At 50.3% G+C, this 21,151-nt stretch overlaps 1 protein-coding gene across 2 annotated transcripts in view; it reads right to left on the bottom strand.

The window, feature by feature from the left end:
* Positions 1–3,577: 3,577 nt before the first annotated feature.
* Positions 3,578–21,151, bottom strand: part of ABCC6 (ATP binding cassette subfamily C member 6) — a 70,888-nt gene continuing 53,314 nt past the window's right edge. For both annotated transcript variants that reach the window (XM_025370498.1, XM_025370497.1), the window contains exons 23-31: positions 19,236–19,546; positions 16,617–16,816; positions 15,054–15,180; positions 13,025–13,126; positions 11,343–11,489; positions 8,498–8,656; positions 8,254–8,420; positions 4,574–4,768; positions 3,578–4,253 (exon numbers count right to left, since the gene is read on the bottom strand). In XM_025370498.1, the coding sequence (XP_025226283.1) occupies positions 4,145–4,253; positions 4,574–4,768; positions 8,254–8,420; positions 8,498–8,656; positions 11,343–11,489; positions 13,025–13,126; positions 15,054–15,180; positions 16,617–16,816; positions 19,236–19,546 (1,517 nt within the window). In that variant the 3' untranslated portion in view covers positions 3,578–4,144. The remainder of the gene's footprint in view (positions 4,254–4,573; positions 4,769–8,253; positions 8,421–8,497; positions 8,657–11,342; positions 11,490–13,024; positions 13,127–15,053; positions 15,181–16,616; positions 16,817–19,235; positions 19,547–21,151) is intronic.

The raw sequence follows: 21,151 nt of genomic DNA, 5'->3' as shown, positions 1-21,151 counted from the left end.
GTAGTTAGTATCGGCCGGGCATGGCGGCTCACATCGGAATGAAGTCACTGGCTTGCATTAGGAACCACGGAGCGTGAAGGTGCCCAGTGAAAACCTGGTGACGTTGTGACTATTAGAATTAGCAGTATCAGCCAGATGCGGTGGCTCATGCCTGTAATCCCAGCACTTTGAGAGGTTGAGTTCAAAACCAACCTGCCTGAGGCCAAGAGTTCAAAACCAGCCTAGGCAACCTAGTGGAACTCCGTGCACATAAAAACTGTTTTTGTTAAATTAGAAGTAGTTGAGGCTGGGCGCAGTGGCTCACGCCTGTAATCCCAGCACTTAGGGAGGCTGAGGCGGGTGGATTGCCTGAGGTCAGTAGTTCAAGGCCAGCCTGAACAACATGGTGAAACCCCGTCTCTACTAAAAACACAAAAATTAATTGGGCATGGTGGCACACGCCTGTAGTCCCAGCTACTGGGGAGCCTGACAGAATTGCTTAAACCTGGGAGGTAAAGGCTGCAGTGAGCTGAAATCATGCCAGTGCACTCCAGCCTGGGTGACGGAGCGAGCTGAGGCTCCTTTTCAAAAAAGTAGTTGGCTCTACCGGAGGGAATCTTAATGTAGATGTGAGATATGTTTAGATCTCAAAGCCTGACCCTAAGTATTGAAGTCCCAGGTCAGATCCTAAGCTGTCCCTGAGAGCGCCACGTGGTACGCACCTGTGCCTGTGTCTTGGGGTGGGGCAGCTGCGTGCTCAGGTGGAATCCGGGGCTGGGTACAAGTTTAATCCGCTTGATGAAGAGGAGGCAGAGGGAGGCATAACTCCCCATCCAGGTGAGCAGAAGTGCTGTGGAAGGAAGCTGTGTTTTGTACCTACTACGTGCTGGCCCTGGGCTCACTGTAGAACTCTCCACATTGGAAAGGGTCCCGCGGGCCAGAGAGGTCTAAGGAGGGGGCTGGTGCTTCCCAGTGTTGACCTGTTCATCTGTCCTCATACCCGCCGTCAGATCCTACAGCAAATTTGTTTGATTTTCTGCCAAACACCCAGAATCTATCCACTCCCCATCCTCCCATTGCCACCCCGCTGGTCCCAGCCACCCCACCTTCTCCCTGCATCCCTGTAACAGCTTCCACTGTGGTCTCCAGGCTTTTGCCCCCAGCGACACACACACACACGCAATCACAGTGTCCTCAACCCGGTGGCTATAGTGACCTTATGAAAACATGCATTGGCTGGGCGCAGTGACTCACGCCTATAATCCCAGCACTTTGAGAGGCCGAGGCAGGTGGATCACCTGAGGTCAGGAGTTCGAGACCAGCCTGGCCAACAGAGTGAAATTCTGTCTCTACTAAAAATACAAAAATTAGCCAGGTATGCTGGCAAGTGCCTGTAAAATTCCATCTGCTTGGGAGGCTGAGGCACAAGAATTGCTTGAACTGGGAGGTGGAGGTTGCAGTGAGTCAAGATCGTGCCCCTGCACTCCAGCCTAGGAGACAGTGAGTGAAACTCTGTCTTAAAAAAAAAAAATTTTTTTTTTTTTTAAGGAAAAGAGGCAAGGTAGCCTGATGGTGAGGACATGGGCTCTGAAGCCAGACTGCTCAGGCAGAGACACCACTCATTCTGTTTTCTCATCTGTCAAAAGGGCCTGATGGTAGTACCTTCCTCATCCAAGTGTTCAGTAAGGGGCCCAGTGAGGCGGCTTCCTCCTCTGGTCCACTGAATGAGTGTGTGGCTGGCGGGCATTTAGAGCAGTGTCAGGTACATGTAGTTACGTGTTAGCAGTGGCGAGGTGGACAGTGGTGAGTTTTAGAGAGTCTACCAGGTGCAGGCACTGACCAGAGAGGAGGTCTGCAGCCCTGCTGGATGGAATTCGTGTTCCACCCACCAGCCAGGCCCTGCTGGCAGGAGCCCATGGCAGGGGTATTAATGGCCTGGGCATCCCTGCTGGCACGTCTGCAGGCTGCTGTGGTATGGGCCCAACAGCAGCCTCATTAGCAGGCTGGCAGGTGCTGGTTCCCACGTGCCGGCCGCCTGTGGCCCACCCTCTGCTCCCTGGCACGCAGCCTAGGAAACAGGATCTGGTGACCCTGGGTCATCCCAGGCTGGGTTTGCCAAATGTCCACGTGACAGTCCCTGCCTGGGGTCACTCTGCAAGGCAGTCAGGTGGCTCAGCTCCAGGCAGAGAAAAGACGGGCTGCATCTGCCCTTCCATTCTCTAAAGGACAAAGGTGCCCTGTGCAGTGACTTTGGTATTAGACCCAGAAGTAGATCCCCACTCTATCCTTACTGGGTCACCTTGGCAAGTCATGTCAAGCCCTTGAGCCTCAGTTTCCTCACCTGTGAAATGGAGCTAGACATAGGTAGTGGGTCCACAGCGCTGCAGGCATGACTAGGGGCAGGCGAAGACTGCAGACTCCCTGCCTCACATTGAAGGTGGTAGAAGCTGCAATTAGATCTAGATTTAGTTTACTCCAGGCCAAAAGGGGCATCACAAAACCCTCTGTCAGGATGGGCATCAGAAAGTCCCATGACCTGATAGAGCTGGCTCTGTGTCCTTAAGAAAATGTGGCGTCCTTGTCCCATCACCCTTGACACTGGCACAGCCACTGCCCGAGTATCTGTGGATGATGGATGGCAGTGGGGCAGGTTAGACCGGGGATTTTCAACCAAGTGGGTCTTTTTGTTTGGGGTTTTTACGAACAGTCTCGCTCTGTCACCCAGGCTGGAGTGCAGTGGTGTGATCTCGGCTCATTGCAACCTTCTCTGCCTGGGTTCAGGCAATTCTCCCGCCTCAGCCTCTGGAATAGCTGGGATTATAGGCGCCCACCATCACGCCTGGCTAATTTTTGTATGTTTGGTGGAGCCAGGGTTTCACCATGTTGGCCAGGCTGGTTTGGAACTCCTGACCTCAAGTGATTCACCTGCCTCGGACTCCCAAAGCGCTGGGATTACAGACATGAGCCACCGCGCCCGGCCCAACCAGGTGGTTTGACCCCTCTGGGGACGTATGGCAGTGTCTGAAGATACTTTGTCACAAGTCTGGTGGTGGTAGAGGGAGGATGTTACTGGCATCTAGTGAAGAAGAGACCAGGGCCGCTGCTGAGTGTCCTACGATGTGCAGGGCATGTCCCCACAGCACAGCACTGTCTGGCCCCACATGTCAGTAAAGTTCAGAAAGCCTGGGGGATTGCTTTCTCTGCTTCCACAAACACATATCCACGTATTATGTTATCCTTGCTGCTGAGACTCCCTGGCGAGCATAAAGTTAGGATCAAGGGAGGTGTCTGAGGTCTCACGCTGCCCTTCCCAGCGATCTATGTGTGGCCTTAAGCTGAGCTACTTTAGACTTCGTTTCTCTTTTCTGGTGCCTGAAGCTGGTTTGGTGAGTCCAGCATTAATAGTCTGACCACTTTCAGAAACAGGTGTGAGGAGGCTGGGCACGGTGGCTCATGCCTGTAATCCCAGCACTTTGGGAGGCCGAGGTGTGGTCAGAAAATGGTGGTGGCTATTCCGTATCCTCACCATAGTGTGGATTCATGAGCTTGCATGTGTGATAAAACTGCACAGGACAAAATACACACACACACACACGAGTACAAGTAAAACGGGAAATCGAGCAAGATTGTTGTGTCAATGTCAATGCCCTGGCCGTGATGCTCTATACTAGAGTTTTGTAAGATGTTACCATTGGGAGAAACGGGGTAGCAAGTACACAAATCTATATTATTGTTTCTTTAACTGCATGTGAGTCTGGGATTATCCCAAAATAAAAGTGTTAATTTCCAAAAAGTACACACAGCATGGCAGTCCCCCGTCCCAGGGATTCTGATTTAAGGGTCTAGCGGGGAGCCTGGGCATGTGCTTGAGTCCCCGACGTGAGTCCAGGGTACAGTGGGGCTGAGAGTCACTGTTGACGTGGGCTGCAGGGTGGACAGGGCGAGATGGGCCCTTCCCGGGCAGACCTGTGTATTGCTGGGTCCTTCTGGCTCTGATGCTCCGTGATAATCCACCACTTTCTCTGCCATTTTCCTCCCAGACCAGAGAGCAAACGGGTCTAGACTGAACGTCACGTGGAGCTATCAGTGACACCAGGTCACTTCCATCTCCAGCACTGCAGGCTCTGCGGGTTGTCCCGACGGGGGTACAGGTGAGGGTCTTGGGTCAGACCAGGCCTGACTCCTGGGCCAGCCTGTAAAACAGGCCCTTCTGGGCCAGCAGCTGGGCCGGACTGCCGCTCTCTGCCACCTGCCCCTTGTCCATGACCAGAACCCTGTGAGGGAGAGGGAGACAAAGAGGCTCTTTGGACACCAGCCCAGGCTCTCGGCAGCTGTGAGAGCCCAGTGTGTCTGCACTGAGGTTTTCTCCATAGAAGTCCTGCTTTCCGTGCAGCTCCCTGGCCCTCACAGCTGGGTTGGAGGCGTGTGCTGGGCGCATGTCCTTGGCCAGCCTTCCCGCTTGGCATGTGTTCCCGGGCATCGCTCCCACTCTGGCCCCATTCAGGGCCCTTCCAGCTCTAACCGGGACTGCCTCCGCTCACTTCCCCCACCGCTGCAGGGCTGCTGTGAGGGCCTGCCAGGGCGGGGGCCTTACCGGGCACAGTCCATCACGGAGCGCAGGCGGTGCGCGATGAGCAGCACAGTGCACTGTGCAAACCAGCTCCCGAGCGTGGCCTGCATCTGCAGCTCCGTGCCCGGGTCCACGGCGGCCGTAGCCTCGTCCAGGATGAGGATCTGGGTCTTCCGGAGAAGGGCACGTGCCAGACACAGAAGCTGTTTCTGGCCCACGCTGGGAACGATTGGGACAATTAGGTGGGATGTGTGTGTGTGGGCATGTGTAGGTGTGCCCAGAAACAGGTCCCTGAAACAGTGCAGGAGCGAGGTCCTGTGTTCAGGCTTCCCCACACATGGGGTCTGCGGCCCCTTCCTGCCGTCTTTGAGCAGGCTGACTGTAGGCAGGTCATTCAAACCCTTTGTGCCTCAGATTCCCACCTGTGAAATGGCTACTTTCTTTTTTCTGTTTATGGCTATGTCTTTTTTTTCTTTTCTTTTCTTTTTTCTTTTTTTCTTTTTATTTTTTTTAAGATGGAGTCTTGCTCTGTCACCCAGGCTGGCATTTAACGGCATGATCTCAGCTCACTGCAACCTCCACCTCCCGGTTCAAGCGATTTTTCTGCCTCAACCTCCCAGGTAGCTGGAATTACAGTCATGCGCCACCATACCCGGCTAATTTTTTGTATTTTTTAAGTAGAGATGGGGTTTCACCATGTTGGTCTGGCTGGTCTCAAACTCGTGACCTCAGGTGATCCACCCACCTTGGTCTCCCAAAGTGCTGGGATTACAGGCGTGAGCCACTGCTCCCTAGTAGTTCTATTTCTAGGTTTTTTGAGAAATCCTCATACTATTTTCCATAGTGACAGTACTAATTTACATTTCCTTCATCAGCGAAAGCACAGCTTTGACTTCAGTCATGCCCTTGCAAACGAACCTACAATGACTCCCCACTGCTTCAAGAATCAAATGTACAGTCTTCCTAAGACATTCAAGGTTGGTGTTGAGTGGGCCTTAAATGCAGAGTGCACAACACCTGGGTGGGATTCCAGGCATGATCCACCACGCCTGGCCTGTTTATGGCTGTTTCTAGTTCTATGTCTTCACCTTGTGCCAAACACATTCTAAGTGCTTGTATATATATTGACTCAATCCTCATAATGTCCACAAAGTAGATATTATTGTTCTCCTCTTTGGAGGGAGGAGGACACAGATACACAGAAGCTCAGTGGCTTGACCAAGGTCTCAAGGCGGGTCTCCAGGTTGGGTCCATAATTTGAACCCAAGTCCTCTGACCCCAGAGTCTGCGCTCCTAATGGATCCGTCCTCATTGAATTGTGAAGACACGGCACATAAAAGTGTGTGGGGTTGTCACAGAGTAAGCCCTGGGCACGAAGGAGCACCCTCTCATTACAGGTGGAGAAGTTCAGATTCCAGGTCGTGAGGCCGGTGAGCCCCTGACTCAGGTGGGAAGTGGTCTCTGGGGCCCCAGCATGTCTGTCTTGCACCGTAAGCCCTTCCATGAAACAGTGTCCCTTTAGATGATTAGAACCTACTATGGTCATGCAGGCGTTAGAGTGCCTGGGTTTTGTCTGGACCTCACTACTTATAAGCTGTGTGACCCCAGGCAAGCCCCAGGCCTCCAATTCCAACTCTGTGAAATGACGTTATCAGGAGTGTGACTCAGGACTAAAAGGAGTATTTACTGTTTCCTCTATGCCTGGTACTGTTTCAACAACTTTGTGCATATAATTCAATCCTTGCAAGGTAGGTAGGTGCTATTACTCCCACTTTACAGATGAGGAAACTGAGGCACAGGAGATAAGTAAGTTGCCCAAGATCCTACAGCTGGGGGGGCCTGGATTTGAGCCCAGGCAGTCTGTCAGCTGTGTATACTCTCACCCACCAAGGAATGCTGCTTTTCTAGTGCTTGAAATTATTTGCTACCACAAGCACTTCTGACACCCTCAGGGTCAGAGGGGTTTATAAACCCAGAACACCTTGGTTTGGTTTGGTTTTTTGGGGGGTTTTGAGACAGAGTCTTGCTCTGTCACCCAAGCTGGACTTCTGTATGTAGCACCATCTCAGCTCACTGCAACTTCTGCCCCCCTGGTTCAAGCAATTCTCAGTGTCTCAGCCTCCCGAGTACCTGGGATTACAGGCATGCACCACCACACCTGGCTAATTTTTGTATTTTTAGTAGAGACAGGGCTTCACCATATTGGTCAGGTTAGTCTCAAACTTCTGACCTCAGGTGACCCACCTGCCTCGGCTTCCCATAGTGCTGGGATTACAGGTGTGAGCCACCATGCCCGGCTACCTTGTTTTTTTAAAAGGCATGTACCTGTACACCTATGTTCATAGTGGCATTATTCAAAATGGCCAAGAGGTGGAAACAGCCTGGATATCTACTGGCAGATAAATGGATAAGCAAAATGTGGTCAATCCATGGAGTGGAAAGTTATCCAGCCTTAAAAAGGTAGAGAATCTGACACATGCTACAGTGCGGATGAACCTTGAGGACATCATGCTATGTGAAATAAGCCAGTCACAAAAGGACAGATACTGTGATTCTGCTTCTATGCAGGGTCTAGAGTAGTCACACTCATAAAGACAGAAAGAATGCTGGTGACCAGGGGCTGGGGGAGGGGGACAAGGAGGGTTAGGGTTGCATGGGAACAGAGTTTTAGTTTTGTTACGTAACAGTGTGAATGTACCTAACACTATAGAAACTATACACTGAAAAATGAGTGAGATGGGCCCAGCGTGGCAGCTCACACCTGTAATCCCAGCACTTTGGGAGGCCTATGCAAGTTCAAGTGCAGCCTGGGCAACATGGTGAAACCCTGTCTCTACAAAAAATAAAAAGATTAGCTGGCCGTGGCGGCTCACACCTGTAATCCCAGCTACTCGGGAGGCTGAGGTGGGAGGAACGCTTGAGCCTGGGAGGTGGAGGTTGCAGGGAGCTGAGACCTCACCACTGCACTCCAGCCTGGATGACAGAGCCAAACCCTGTCTCAAAAAAAAAAAAAAAATTTGAGATAGTAAATTTTGTGTGTATTTTTCCACACAACTTTTTGTTGTTGTTGAGATGGAGCCCAGGCTGGAGTGCAGAGGCGCAATATCGGCTCACTGCAACCTTCGCCTCCCTGGCTCAAGTTTTCCTCCCACCTCAGCCTCCCAAGTAACTAGGACTACAGGCGCGTACCACCATACCCGGCTAATACTGTGTTCCATAGAGATAAGCTCTTGCTATGTTGCCCAGACTAGTCTCGAACTCTTGGACTCAAGAAATCCTCCTCCCTCAGCCTCCCAAAGTGCTGGGATTACAGGCATGAGTCACTGCACCCAGCCCACACTTCACATTTACCCAAAAAAAAAAAAAAAAAAAAAAAAAAAATTCCTATGTTGCTTATAGCCCCAGTGAGTGGTGGGGTTACCACCCACTATCAAACAATATTTTCATAGCAAAATAAATACTGAGCAAGAGTAATAAAGGCTATCAGTAGCCCTGTGTCAGTTGAGGTTGGGTTTTGCCACCAAATAAATATAGAAGGCTAATTTAATTTAGGGGGGGAAATCTTAGTATTCAGAGACTGTGTCAGAGCTTGAAATTGCAGATAAGACACGTGGTTATTAACAGAGTGATAATCCTACTGGGGAAGGCACTGCCATCCCTTCCTCTCCCGCCTGCAGGTTCTGGCTACAGTGGGATGACCATACCTCAGGTCCTCGCCTCGGTCGGCACACTTGTACTGCAGCTGGCCGGGCAGGCTGGCCACCAAGGCTTTGAGCTGCACAGTCTCCAGGGCTGCCCAGATGGCCTCGTCCGAGTGCTCCTGCAGCAGGTCAAGGTTCATCCGTAGAGAGCCAGGGAACAGGATGGGGTCCTGTGGGGGAGGGGCGGTGGGTCAGAGCAGGGCCCCACCATGCCTCCCACCTTTGCCCACCCTTCCACCATCCTCACCTGGGGGATGATGCTGATCCTGGAGCGCAGTGTGTGCAGCCCCACGTGGGCAATGGGCACCCCGTCGATCCAGATCCCGCCCTCAGCTGCCTCCTGGAGCCGCAGCAGCCCACTGGCCAGGGAGGACTTCCCGGCCCCTGTCCTGCCAACGATGCCCACCTGCCCGGGGTTGGGAGGAAAGGCCTGCTCTGACCAGAGGGCTCCTGGGCATTTATTGGGGAGATGTTTCCACTGTACCCGAGATCTGTCTGTCCATCCCTCATTGTGTAAAGGTCCATCTTCCATCTCTCTCTCTTTCCATCTGTCTACCTTTCTATATATCCACCCATCAGTCCATCCAGTCTTCCATCGGCGTTCTTCTCTATCTTCCCCTTATCCCGATGTCTCTCCCATCTTTCTCCCCACCCTTCCTTCAGTTCCTCCATCTTTCCTCATCCTTCTATTTACACCTCTCCATCATCTCTTGTCCTTTCTTCCACTGCATCCCGTCCATCTGTCTGTCCGTCCATCCATCCATCCATCCCTTATCCTTTTTTCCACCCCATTCCCCATCCATCCACGCACCCACCCATCCATCCATCCATCCATCCATCATCCCTCCTCAATCCCATCCCTCCATCTCTCATTCTTCCATCCCATTCCATGCATCCATCCATTCATCTGTCTATCCATCTCTCATTTCTTCTTCCCTATTCATCCATCAATTCACTAATCCTTTCATTCATTTTTTCTCCCATCCATCCATCCAGTCCATCCTTCACTCATCCATCCCTCCATTCATCCTCCATCCTATCCATGTGTTCATTCTCTTATCCATCTCCCATTCTGTTACCACCCTCCATCCCTCTCTCTCTTGCTACTGTTGCATCCTCAGTGTCTGACACATGCTGTGGGTTCAACATTATTTGCTTAATTCATGAATGAAACATGTGGGTCACCTCACTGTATGCCAGGCGCATGTTTAGGCCCTGGAAGTATAGAAATTAAAGAGTCCTTGCTCCAGTGTGCCCACCATCTGGTCTAGGAAAGAGTGCAGTTGAGTAAATGTAATACAGTGTGATGAACAATGCTATTTATTTTATTTACTTACTTATTTTTGAGATAGAGTCTTGCTCTGTCACCCAGGCTGGAGTTCAGTGGTGCGATTTCGGTTCACTGCAACCTCCACCTCCCAGGGTCAAGCAGTTGTCCTGCTTCAGCCTCCCAAGTAGCTGGGACCACAGGTGCCCGCCACCACGCTTGGCTAATTTTTGTATTTTTAGTGGAGACGGTGTTAACACCATGTTGGCCAGGCTGGTCTCAAACTCCTGACCTCAAGTGATCAACTGACCTTGGCCTCCCAAAGTGCTGGGATTGCAGGTATAAGCCATGGCACCCAGCCAACAATGCTGTTTGTTATCAGCTCTGGACCTATGGCAATTCAGGGAAGCAAGGTGGTGCTGTTCCTGCTGCCTGGGATTTGATAGAGGTAATAAGACAAGACCTCATGGAGGAAGGGATACTTGGATGGAAGCTTGAAGGATGAATAGGAGTTCAAGGAAGGGGAACACTCCAGGTGAACCGCACTAAGTGGGTTTCCAGAACTGGAAGCTCATGGAGCTCACAGCACCATGTGTCCCCCTGGCCAAGAGGCAGCTGCTCCACAATGTTGTTTAAGCCCTGGCAGAGCAATGAGTGATGGGGGGATGGGCAGGGCCTGGGGTGAGCAGAGCCTTGAATGCCAAGCTCCGGAATTCAGACTTTACCCCAAGGGAAGCTGGAACTAGTAGAAGGTTTTGAGCAGGGGAATGACATGCAGTGTCATTCATGCTGATAAAGGTCAGGATGGCTGGGCACAGTGGTTCATGCCTGTAGTCTCAGCACTTTGGAAGGCTGAGGGGGGTGACTGAGGTCAGGAGTTTGAGACCAGCCTGGCCAACATGGTGAAACCCCGTCTCTACTAAAAATACAAAAATTAGCCAGGTATAGTGGTGCACACCTGTAATCCCAACTACTCAGGAGGCTGAGGCAGGAGAATCGCTTGAATCTGGGAGGCGGAGGTTGCAGTGAGCTAAGATCATACCACTGCACTCCAGCCTGGGCAACAGAGTGAGACTCTGTCTCAAAAAAAATAACAACAACAACAACAAAAAACATATATATATATATCTCACACAGGAGAGCAGACTGGAGCTGGTGAGACAGGATCCACTGCTTATTAGGGGACAAGGAGGGGACAGGGAGGAAACCTCTGTAGGTTCAGAGAGAGGGAGGAAAGGGATCAGTGAAGGGGCTTGATGAGGCATCTGTAAAATGGGATAGTACTAGCACCTCCCTTATGGGGTTGTTGTGAGAGTGAAAATGCAAATAATAAAAACATTAGTAAACATTTCTGGAGCACTTTCCATGAGCTAAGCATGTTCTATGTGTTAAACTTCACAACAACTCAAAGATCAATATTACCAGTCCCAATTTACAGATGGGAAAACTGAGACTGAGCTATGAAGTGCTTTTCCCAACGTCTCCCACCCCAAAGCAAATACCCCATTTGTGCAAACTGGAAAATGTACTTGGAGCATTTAACACACTGCTCAGCACATATTAGGAGCTGGGTTAACATTAAAGGAAGAAGGAAGTCAGGGAGTTGCTTCCTCATCTGGGGACACCACGGTGGATGAGGCAGTCACCAGACGGAAGCAGGTTTGGGGAAGGCGAGGAATTCGTTTTAGGGGGCAATGGGTCTGAAAGCTAGGGGACCTGAGGTGGGGACATTGTGAAGGTAGCTGGTGCCCAGGGTTTAGGGCCTTGCCCCTGGAGTCCTTTGGCCTGAACTCCGTGAAGAGGACATTGTGAAAGAACCACTCACCTTCTCTCCTGCGTGGATCTTGAAGGACACGCCCTGCACAGCCAGCGGGAGCTCAGGTCGGTATCTTAGCCCAAAGTCCCGGAACTCAATCTGCCCGCCATGAGGCCAGGGGGGCTGAGCTGCACATGTGGGCAACCTCCAGGGAGCCTGGAGCAGGAGGGGAAACTGAGTCAGAGGAGCCTTCCTCTAAGACTTCGCACAAGATGGCCCACCTTTCTCAGCTTCAGTTTTCTCTTCTGCAAAATGGACATATGTATTGCAATTTTACAGGATTGTTATGGGAATCCAACAAGAGAGGGCATGGACTATGTCAATGCTAAAAACAGATGGTGGTGGCTACTTTTAGTCTATTTTATTGTTATTGTTAGCCACTGTTTATTATAAAAATCATCTCTTTTTCTATAATGGGAGCAGACATTTCTCTCTGTCTTTGTGAAAGGACATGGTGGTGCAGTAGGAAGACCAATGCTGCCTTTTGCTATTCCTGTCACCTTGAACAGATCATTCTACCCTCTTGAGTCTTTGTTTTCCAATCTGGGAAATAGGGTTAATAAGAGCAGTGGACATGTATTGAGTGTTTGCAATGGACCAGAGACTCTACTAAATCATTTATTTGCAGGATCTCATTTGATCCTCCCAGTAAACTCAATGCTGTTATGTTACTATTACTGCTATACTGCTGTTCTTCCACCCCATCCCATCCATCCATCTCTTATCCTTTTTCCACCCCATCCCACCCATCCATCCATCCGTCCGTCTGTCTGCCCATCCATCTCCAATCCCATCCCTCCATCTCTCATTCTTCCACCCCATTGCATCCATCCATCCATCCATCCATCCATCCATCCATCCATCCATCTCTTATCATTTCTTCTACCCTATTCATCAATCAGTTCTTCCCTGTTCTGTTACTGTAATGTTACTGTTATGTTGCTATCACACTATATCATGTTGCTGTTTTGTTACCATTGCATTGCTATGTTGCTGTTCTGTCCTTATAATGCTACTATAATGTCGCTGGTTTGTTACTGTTACATTGCCGTGTTGCTCTTCCGTTACTATATTAAAGCCATGTTGCTGCGATGTTGCTGTCCTGTTATGATGTTGCTGTTGTGTTTCTATTACGTTGCTATGTTGCTGTTCAGTTTCTATCATGTTACTAAAATGTTGCTATTATGTTACTATTGCATTGCTATGTTGTGGTTGTGTTGCCGGAATGTTACCATCATGTTACTATCATGTCTCTGTTATATTACGATTACACTGCTATGTTGCTGTTCTGGTACTGTAATATTGTGGTTATGTTGCTGTTAGGTTACTATTACATTGCTGTCGTGTTACTGTCATGTTCTGGAATATTGCCGTTGTGTTACTATCGTGTTGCAGCTATGCTGCTGTTGCAATGCTGTTCCTCATGGTCCCCCGCCACTCCCATAGGTGACCTGCTTTCCTCAAGCCCAGAAGCAAAGGAACCAAGATTTGGCCTGGCTCCAGACCTTATGCTCCTAACCACTGCTGCCGCCCTGTCTGTGACTCTGACCTATAGAGGTAGGGGTTGAGTCAGGGGAGAAGAGGGTACAAACTCCAAAGCCTGCAGCAGATGTCAATAGGGACCCGTTGCCGCCCCCCACCGCCAACAGTATGTCCCTGCTGGGACCCCCTCGCCACCTCCCGCCCATCACCTCCTTGGGCGTCCAGGCATAGTCCTGCATCCGCTCCACTGACACGATGCTGTTCTCTAGGTCTGTCCAGTTGCGAACAACCCACTGCAGCGTCTGGGTCACCTGGTGCAAGAAAGCATCTCTGGCTGGGTTCGGCAAGGCCACTTGAGGGCTTGCAACAGCCCTGCTGGTTTCCCAACCTTTGCTGGGAGGCCAGACCCAGGGGAGTAAAGAAGGGAGGCAGGGATGCGGCAGTCTGAGGACCTAGGCCCAGGGGATTGGGATTTGGATGCAACCAACAGGTCCCTCCCTTCCTTCAGTAGAGCCAGAGCATGCAAAGCGAAAAGCAGCCCTCAGACATCAGCCTGTACAAACTGGCTTGATGCAGGTGAGACAGGATCAGAGAGGGTGTGTGGCCCTCCCAAGGACACCCAGCAGGACCCAGGCCCACTGATTCCTTTCTGATAGCCTCCCCACAGCAACCGGTGGCCACCAATTTCCCGTGACACTTGGAACCACTCGAAGCTCCTCCCTGTGAACCATTACCGGCTCTAGTCCTGCCATCCCATCCCCAACCTTGTCTCCCAGCATCCCTGCCTTCACCCACCCACTCTGGCCACACCCGCCTTCCTGCTGTTCCTCTAACACACCAGGGATGAACCTTCAACTCCCAGGCCTCACTTCCTCCTAAGTCACCTCCTCAGAGAGGCCTTTCTGGATGCAGGAGGAAAATGCCTCCACCGCCACCCAACATGTTCCGGCCTCTTACTTCATCCTGAAGCTTAGCAGCCTTGACTGTAAAATGAGGATAATAACAGTGCCTCTCTGATGGGGTTGTGGGCAGTATTAAGTGAGTTAATATTTATAAAGTTCTCATGCACAGTGGCTCATGCCTCTAATCCCAGCTTTTTTGAAGGCGAACGTGGGAAGATTGTTGGAACCCAGGAGTTGGAGGCTGCAGTGGGCTGTGATCACAGCACTGCACTCCAGTCTGGGTCAAAGAGTGAGACCTTGTCTCAAAACAAAACAGCCGGGCATCGTGGCTCACACCTATAATCTCAACATTTTGGGAGGCTGAGGCAGGCAGACCACTTGAACCTAGACCAGGTTGGGCAACACGGCGAAACTGTTTCTACCAAAAAAAAAAAAAAAAAAAAAATTAGCCAGGCATGGTGGTGCACGCCTATAGGCCCAGCTAATTTGGAAAGTGAGGTGGGAGAATCCCTTGGGCCTGGAGATGGAGACTGAAGTGAGCCAAGATCATGCCACTGCACTCAAGCCTGGGCAACAAAATGAGATCCTGTCTCAAACAGCAACAACAACAAACCAAAATGAACAAAAATGTATAGAGCTCTTAGAATAATGCCTCCTCCATAACAAATGCTTATGAATGTATATATATATGTTTTCATAGATGTCATGAACTGACATTACATACTGTTATTAATAGTTAACAAAAAGTGGCCAGGTGTGGTGGCTCATGCCTGTAATCCCAGCACTTTGGCAGGCTAACGTGGGTGGATCAGTTGAGCTCAGGAGTTGGAGACCAGCCTGGCCAACATGGCAAACCCCGTCTCTACTAAAAATATTAAAAATTAGCCAGGCATAGTGGCTCACGCCTGTAATTCCAGCAACTTGGGAGGCTGAGGCATAAGAATCGCTTGAACCCAGGAGGCAGAGGTTGCAGTGAGCTGAGATTGCACCGCTGCACTCCAGCCTGAGTAAAAGAGAGAGACTCTGTCTTCAAAACAAAACAAAAGTTAACAATGCACTAGAAATGTCCTCCGCAGGATATGCTTTGTCTCAACTAGTCTTTATAGCATCAGAAGTGATGGGATTACTGGCCTATTTTTTCAAGGAGCACGCTGAGCCTCCACGAGGAAAGACTTTGCCCAAGGTTGCAAGTTCACCTCAGCTGAGTCCCTCGGCGGAGGGACTCCAGACACCTTGGTGGTTTGGACACAGGGTCTTCGAAGGTCCTACTAGCAGAGGTCTGACGGTCTCTGCCTCTGTCTGGCCCTCAAGCCCAGTTTGGGGGCATGGGGAGTACCTGGAGGGCAGCAGAGACAGAGAAGCCCACGAGGCCCGCGCTGAGGTGGGCTTTGCTCAGCACAGCACACGTGGCAGCCGCAAACACCAGGCCATTCCCCAGGAGCTCCACATTGGCCGCAAGCCACCTGCAAAGGGAGGCGACAGCAGGGTGAGTGGGTACTCTTATCTGCAGGGAGATGCTTCTCTGGGCACAAGGACTGGTCATCACACCCGCTTTGTACCCACAGGGGTCCCAGCAATGGGCTTCACATGCAAGGCCCCACGCAGCAGGCTCAGGGAGTAGAGGACGATGACACTGTCCTGTCTCAACTGAGCCCAGCTTAGGGTTTGGGGTACAATTGGTGTTCCATAGCGCTTCCCTGTGTGGCTGCTTTTCTGTCCCTGGAATTTGCCAAGCCATGTCCACCTGCCATTCCTCTGCCCTGACCTGTGGCCTCCATGGATTGACTCTGTGTCCCCACCCACATCTCATCTCCAATTGTAATCCCCACCTGTGGAGGGAGGGATCTGGTGGGAGGTGACTGGATCGTGGGGGCAGTTTTCCCCATGTTGTTCTCATGATAGTGAGTTCTCACGAGATCATATGGCATAAAAGGGGGCGGCAGTTCCTGCCTCGCACGCTGTCTCTCCTGCTGCCATGTAAGATGTGCCTTGCTTCCCTTTCCACCATGATTGTAAGTTTCCTGAGGCCTCCCCAGCCACGTGAAACTGTGAGTCAATTAAACCTTCCTTTCTTTATAAATTACCCAGTCTCAGGTAGTTCTTTATAGCAGTGTGAAGACGGACTAATACACAGCCCAGCCGGCTGGGGACCCGAGATGAAAGGAAAAAGGACTTCACATGTATTGAGTGCCTAGTTTGTACTTAACCCTCTCCACACTCTGGTACCACAATGCTTGGATCCAAATCCTGGCTCTGCCAGCATCAGCTGGGTGAACTTGAACAAGTTTCCAAACCTCTCTGTGCCTAGGATTTATCATCTATAAAACAGTTTCGGCCTGTCAAAACTGTTAGCAGAATTAAATAAATTAATCTACATAGATTGCTCAGAACGGTGCCAGGCATGCAATAAGCATGTTACAAGTCTTACCTATGAGTGTATTTAATCCTCATATCCACTACATGAGCATGATCCCAGTTTGACAAATGAAGCTCAGAGAGGTTATGTAACTTGCCTGAAATCAACCAGCTGGTAAGTGGCAGAGCTGGGATTTGAATCTGTGTCTATTTGTGCTTAAAGCTTATGTTCTTGTTCTTGCTTAGTACCTAAAGATGGCTGAGGATGCTTATATGGCTGCTTTATCACCAAGGCAAAAGAGGCTGATCCAGTTGCCTGGCAACAGAAGCTTCTTCCTGTACCCCCTGCCCACCTGCTGTTGAGAATCTCTCGGTCATGTTCCATCTGCCCACAGTGAGAACCGACAGACAGCCTGTGGGATCTAGCCTCAACTATGTCCCTGACTCTCTGGGTGACCTCTCTAGCCATACAATATGACCTCAGGTCTCACCCTCTAAGGATGTGGACGAATTACAAGGTCGTCTCTGCCCTGGCTCTTCCTACCTGTCAGCCACCAGTCGCGGGAAACTGATCCTCTGGCTTTCATCTACGCGAGCATTGTTCTGAGCCACAAACGGGGCCTGGGTTCGGAACGCCCGGACCACTGTGCTGCCCTGGAACGTCTCAGCCATGTGGGAGCAGACAGATGAGTAGCTGGCTGACTCCAAGCGTCTCAGCTGGCATGAGCTAACCACATACAGGCTCTGAGAAGGATGGATGGGAGAGGGGAGAGGAGAAGCCACAGACATAGGTAGTTTCCAGAAGCACAAAGAGCCCCAAGTACAGGATTCCAGACCAGGATCTGTTACCAGCTTGCTGTGTGACCTTGGGCTAGTTGCTTGACCTCTCTGGGTTCTCATTTCCTTGCAGAATCAGAGTTCTATGGTTTTTTTGAAAATCACCTGGGAAGCTTCAAAAACCTCTAATGCTCCACCCCAGAATGACTGAATCAGAATCTCTGGCAAAGTCACCTTGACTTTGGTGCTGTTTAAATAGCCTTCCAGATGATTCTAATGGACAGCCAGGGTTGAGAAACCACCAATTTAGTTTAAGTGTCTCACTTCCCAGCACTGAGGTCGACTACTTCATTTAGGGCTGGTCACTGGGAGAACAAAACTGTAAGGGGCAGTGAAGGCAGTTGGCCAAGTCAGTTTCACTCATGTAACCCAAGGGTTACGTGCCAGGTGATGCACAGGAAATATGTGTTATTTGGTTTGCAGCTGCAGGTTGGGTGCAGCTAGCAGACAGGCAGGCAGGGAGGAACTGAATTTGCTGAACACCCAACTATGTGTGCCAGGCTTTTTACACAGTGTCTCATTCATTGCAGAGTGAGCATTCGCGTCATTCACCAGTTAGTGGTGAGAACATCCGAGGCTCGGGGGATTCAGCAGCTGTCCTGAGAGCCACAGTAAGTGACAGAGCCTGGATTTCTCTTGACTACAAAGCTTGAGACAGAAACAGCCCATCCTCGGAGTCAAGTGAACTTAGAGAAGACCTGGGACAGTTGTCGGGGACGTGGTAGCCATGGGTTTTGGTTTTTGTTTTCTGAGATGGAGCCTCACTCTGTCGCCCAGGCTGGAGTACAGTGGCACAATCTCAGCTTGCTGCAACCTCTGCCTCCCGGGCTCAAGCAATCCTCCCGCCTCAGCCTCCCAAGAAGGTGGGATTACAAGCATGCACCACCATCCTGGCTAATTTTTTGTATTTTTAGTAGAGACGGGGTTTTGCCATGTTGACCATGCTGGTCTCGAACTCCTGACCTCAAGTGATCCGCCCACCTCAGCCTCCCAAAGTGCTGTGATTAGAGGTGTGAGCCACCATGCCTAGCCCTAGCCATGGTTTTTATCTGACTACCATGTTTTCTTCTGCTCTACTTCTGGTTTCCTGTAGGAAAGGGCTGGGTTGAGGTGCTGTCAATCATGGGATCTGATCAGAGAGATGGTCACATGATGCATCCTAGCCTATCAGAGTCTACTATCCATTCAGTTACTGTGATGAGTTCAGAGATGGACACATGATCCACAAAGGGCCAATCAGAACCTTCCCTGGGATTAATATATGACTACTGAGCTGGAGAAATGTTTTTTGCATGTTGAGTTGCTAAGGTGAGATGATATGATGGCTAGTGGCCATCAGACCTGCCCCGGAAAGAGAGCATATACAAAATTAGACCAAACAGAGGTAAGCCAGTGGTTCCTAAACATTTGTGTGCATCAGAATTACTTGGAGGATTAATTAAAACCTAGATTCATGGGCTGAACCACATAGTATCTGAGTCAGCAGTCTTGGGCTGAGCCCTAAGAACGTACATTGCTAACCAGTCCCCAGGTGATACTACTGCTGGTCCAGGGGCCACACTTTGAGAAGCACTGGGTGAAGATATGGAGAGAGTCACTGTGTCCTGATGACAGCTGGGCCCATGCCCCCTAGGAAATGTAAGCCATTAAATTCTGTTCTTCTGGTTAAGCTAATTTTAGCTGGTCTCTGATCCCAGCAATGGAAAGAATCTAGCTTTATATAATAGCCTTTGAGAACTTGCAATGACTCTTTGGCTTCCAGATAATTGGAGAGGAAGAAATTACAGCAGGATAAAAACATTACACATGAAGAACTCTGGCCCTTAATATTTAACTGCACCATGAGGCACAGTGACTCATGCCTTATAATCCCAGAACTTTGGGAGGCCAAAGTGGGAGCATCACTTGAGGCTGGGAATTTGAGACCAACCTGGGCAACACAGCGAGACACGTGTCTTAAAAAAATAAATTTAAAAATTAGCCAGGCATCGTGGCACTGCCTGTAGTCCCAGCTACTGGAGAGGCTGAGGTAGGAGGATCACTTAAGCCCAGGAGTTCAAGGCTGCAGTGAGCTATGATAACCTATTGCATTTCAGGAGAGCAAGATTCTGTCTCTCTAAAGAAAGAGAACTTTGATGTGAACATTTAGAGACAGAGACTAGTGGAGATATCAGAAAGACTGTAGTGTCTCTGTCCCTGGGAATTCTAGGAACATCCCCTAGATGTCCAGCTGGGTGAAACCTCATATGTGGAGTCTTCCCCAGAGACAGGGGACTGGCTGAGTTGATCTCAGCTGGTCCCAGAAGGCTCCCTGACCTCTCCATACCTGAAACCCAGCGTAGAGGAGAAAGAGTGGCAGGATGGCCACAATGGCCAGTGGAGTAGTCACTGCCACCACCAGGCTGACCTCCAGGAGTCCGAAGGCATACATCAGCAGGGACCGGAGTTTGTCTGGAATGTCCACATCAACCGTGTCTGTCTCCTTGGAGAAGCGGTTCAGCAGGTTGCCGATGGGTGTCCGCTCAAAGAAGCTGATGGGCGATCGCACCACATCCCACAGGAGCCTCTGGAAGAGCAACCTGGATGCCCGGACCCCACCTAGGAGCACCGCAGCCATGGACGCAAACAGCCCAATGGCTGGGGAGGGAAAGGAGGTAAGAGCATGAAGGCTGGAGACCCTAAGGACCGCCCTGTGGGGCCTTGCGCAGGTCTCTCCCGCTACCCCATGGTGGACATCTTACGGCTTGGCCACTCTTATTGTTATATATTTTTTGAGACAGGGTCTCACTCTGTCACCCATGTTGAAGTACAGTAGCATGATGATGGCTCACTGCAGCCTTGACCTCCTGCACTCAGGCGATCCTCCCGCCTCAGCCTCCAAGCAGCTGGGACCACAGGTGTACGCCACCATGCCGGCTAATTTTGGGTATTTTTTGTAGAGATGGGATCTTGCTATGCTGCCCAGGCTGGTCTCGAACTCCTGAGATCAAGTGATCTGCCTGCCTTGGTCTCCCAAAGTGCTGAGATTACAGGTATGAGCCACTGCACCTGTACCCTGCTTGTTTCTTGATGTAATGGGTTGAAGAGTGTCCTCCCAAATTAATTTGGGATGGGTCCTAAATTCAGTGACTGCCATTTATATAAGACTACTAGAGGATACTCAGAGACACAGCAGGAGACATGAAGATGGTGACACAGATGGGAGGGCACATATACAAGCCAAGGAATGCCAGAGACTGCCGGTGACCACTGCAAACCAGGAGAAAAGCATGGGACGTTTTCTCCCTCAGAACCTCCACAAGGGACTGGGCACAGTGGCTCATGCCTGTAATCCCAGCACTTTGGGAGGCCAAGGCAGGTGGATCACCTGAAGTCAGGAGTTTGAGACCAACCTGACCAACATGGTGAAACCCTACTAAACCCTGCTCTCTACTAAAAATACAAAAATTAACTGGGCATGTTGTCAGGCATCTATAGTCCCAGCTACTCAGGAGGCTGAGGCAGGAGAAACACTTGAACCCGGGAGGCGGAGGTTGCAGTGAGCCATGAGCCGGGATCGTGCCACTGCACTCCAGCCTGGGTGACAGAACAAGACGCCGTCTCAAACAAACAAACAAACAAAAAACAAAAAAACAAAAAAACCCTCCACAATGAGTGAACACTGCTGACACCTTCATTTTAGACTTCAGGCCTCAGAACTGCGACAGAACAAATTTCAATAGTGCTAGGCTCCCAAGTTTGTGGAAACTTGTTTGGCAGTAGCCCTAGGAGAGAAATGTACATCCTTCCTCCCAGTGCTAATCTATATGCGTGGGGTGGGACTAACTTCTCCTCTGGGGTGGGGCAAATTTCACCCACGGCCAATCCAAACCACTGCAATAGGTTCAGGGATGAACGCATAACCCAAGTCAGGCCAATGACAGGGATAAATAAATTATCAAAATAAATAAATAAATAAATAAACAAATGAGATCCATGGATTGATGGGTGTCAGTATCCTTTGTGTGATACTTTACTATCATTTTGCAAAATATCACCACTGGGAGAAACTGGGCAGACTGTATAAGGTAGCTGGCCACCTTATTTCCTAGAACTGCATGTGAATCTACAATTATTTCAAGAACTAGTTCCATCTATTTTATTTTATTTATTTTATTTTTTTGAGACGGAGTCTTGCTGTCTCCCAGGCTGGAGTACAGTGGCGCGGTCACGGCTCACTGCAAGCTCCGTCTCCTGAGTTCA

This window comes from Theropithecus gelada, chromosome 20, assembly GCF_003255815.1.
Source record: "Theropithecus gelada isolate Dixy chromosome 20, Tgel_1.0, whole genome shotgun sequence".
In the NCBI taxonomy this organism is placed as follows: domain Eukaryota; kingdom Metazoa; phylum Chordata; class Mammalia; order Primates; family Cercopithecidae; genus Theropithecus; species Theropithecus gelada.
The sequence above is the reverse complement of the archived record's forward strand: the minus strand, read 5'-3'. Positions and strand labels throughout refer to the sequence as shown.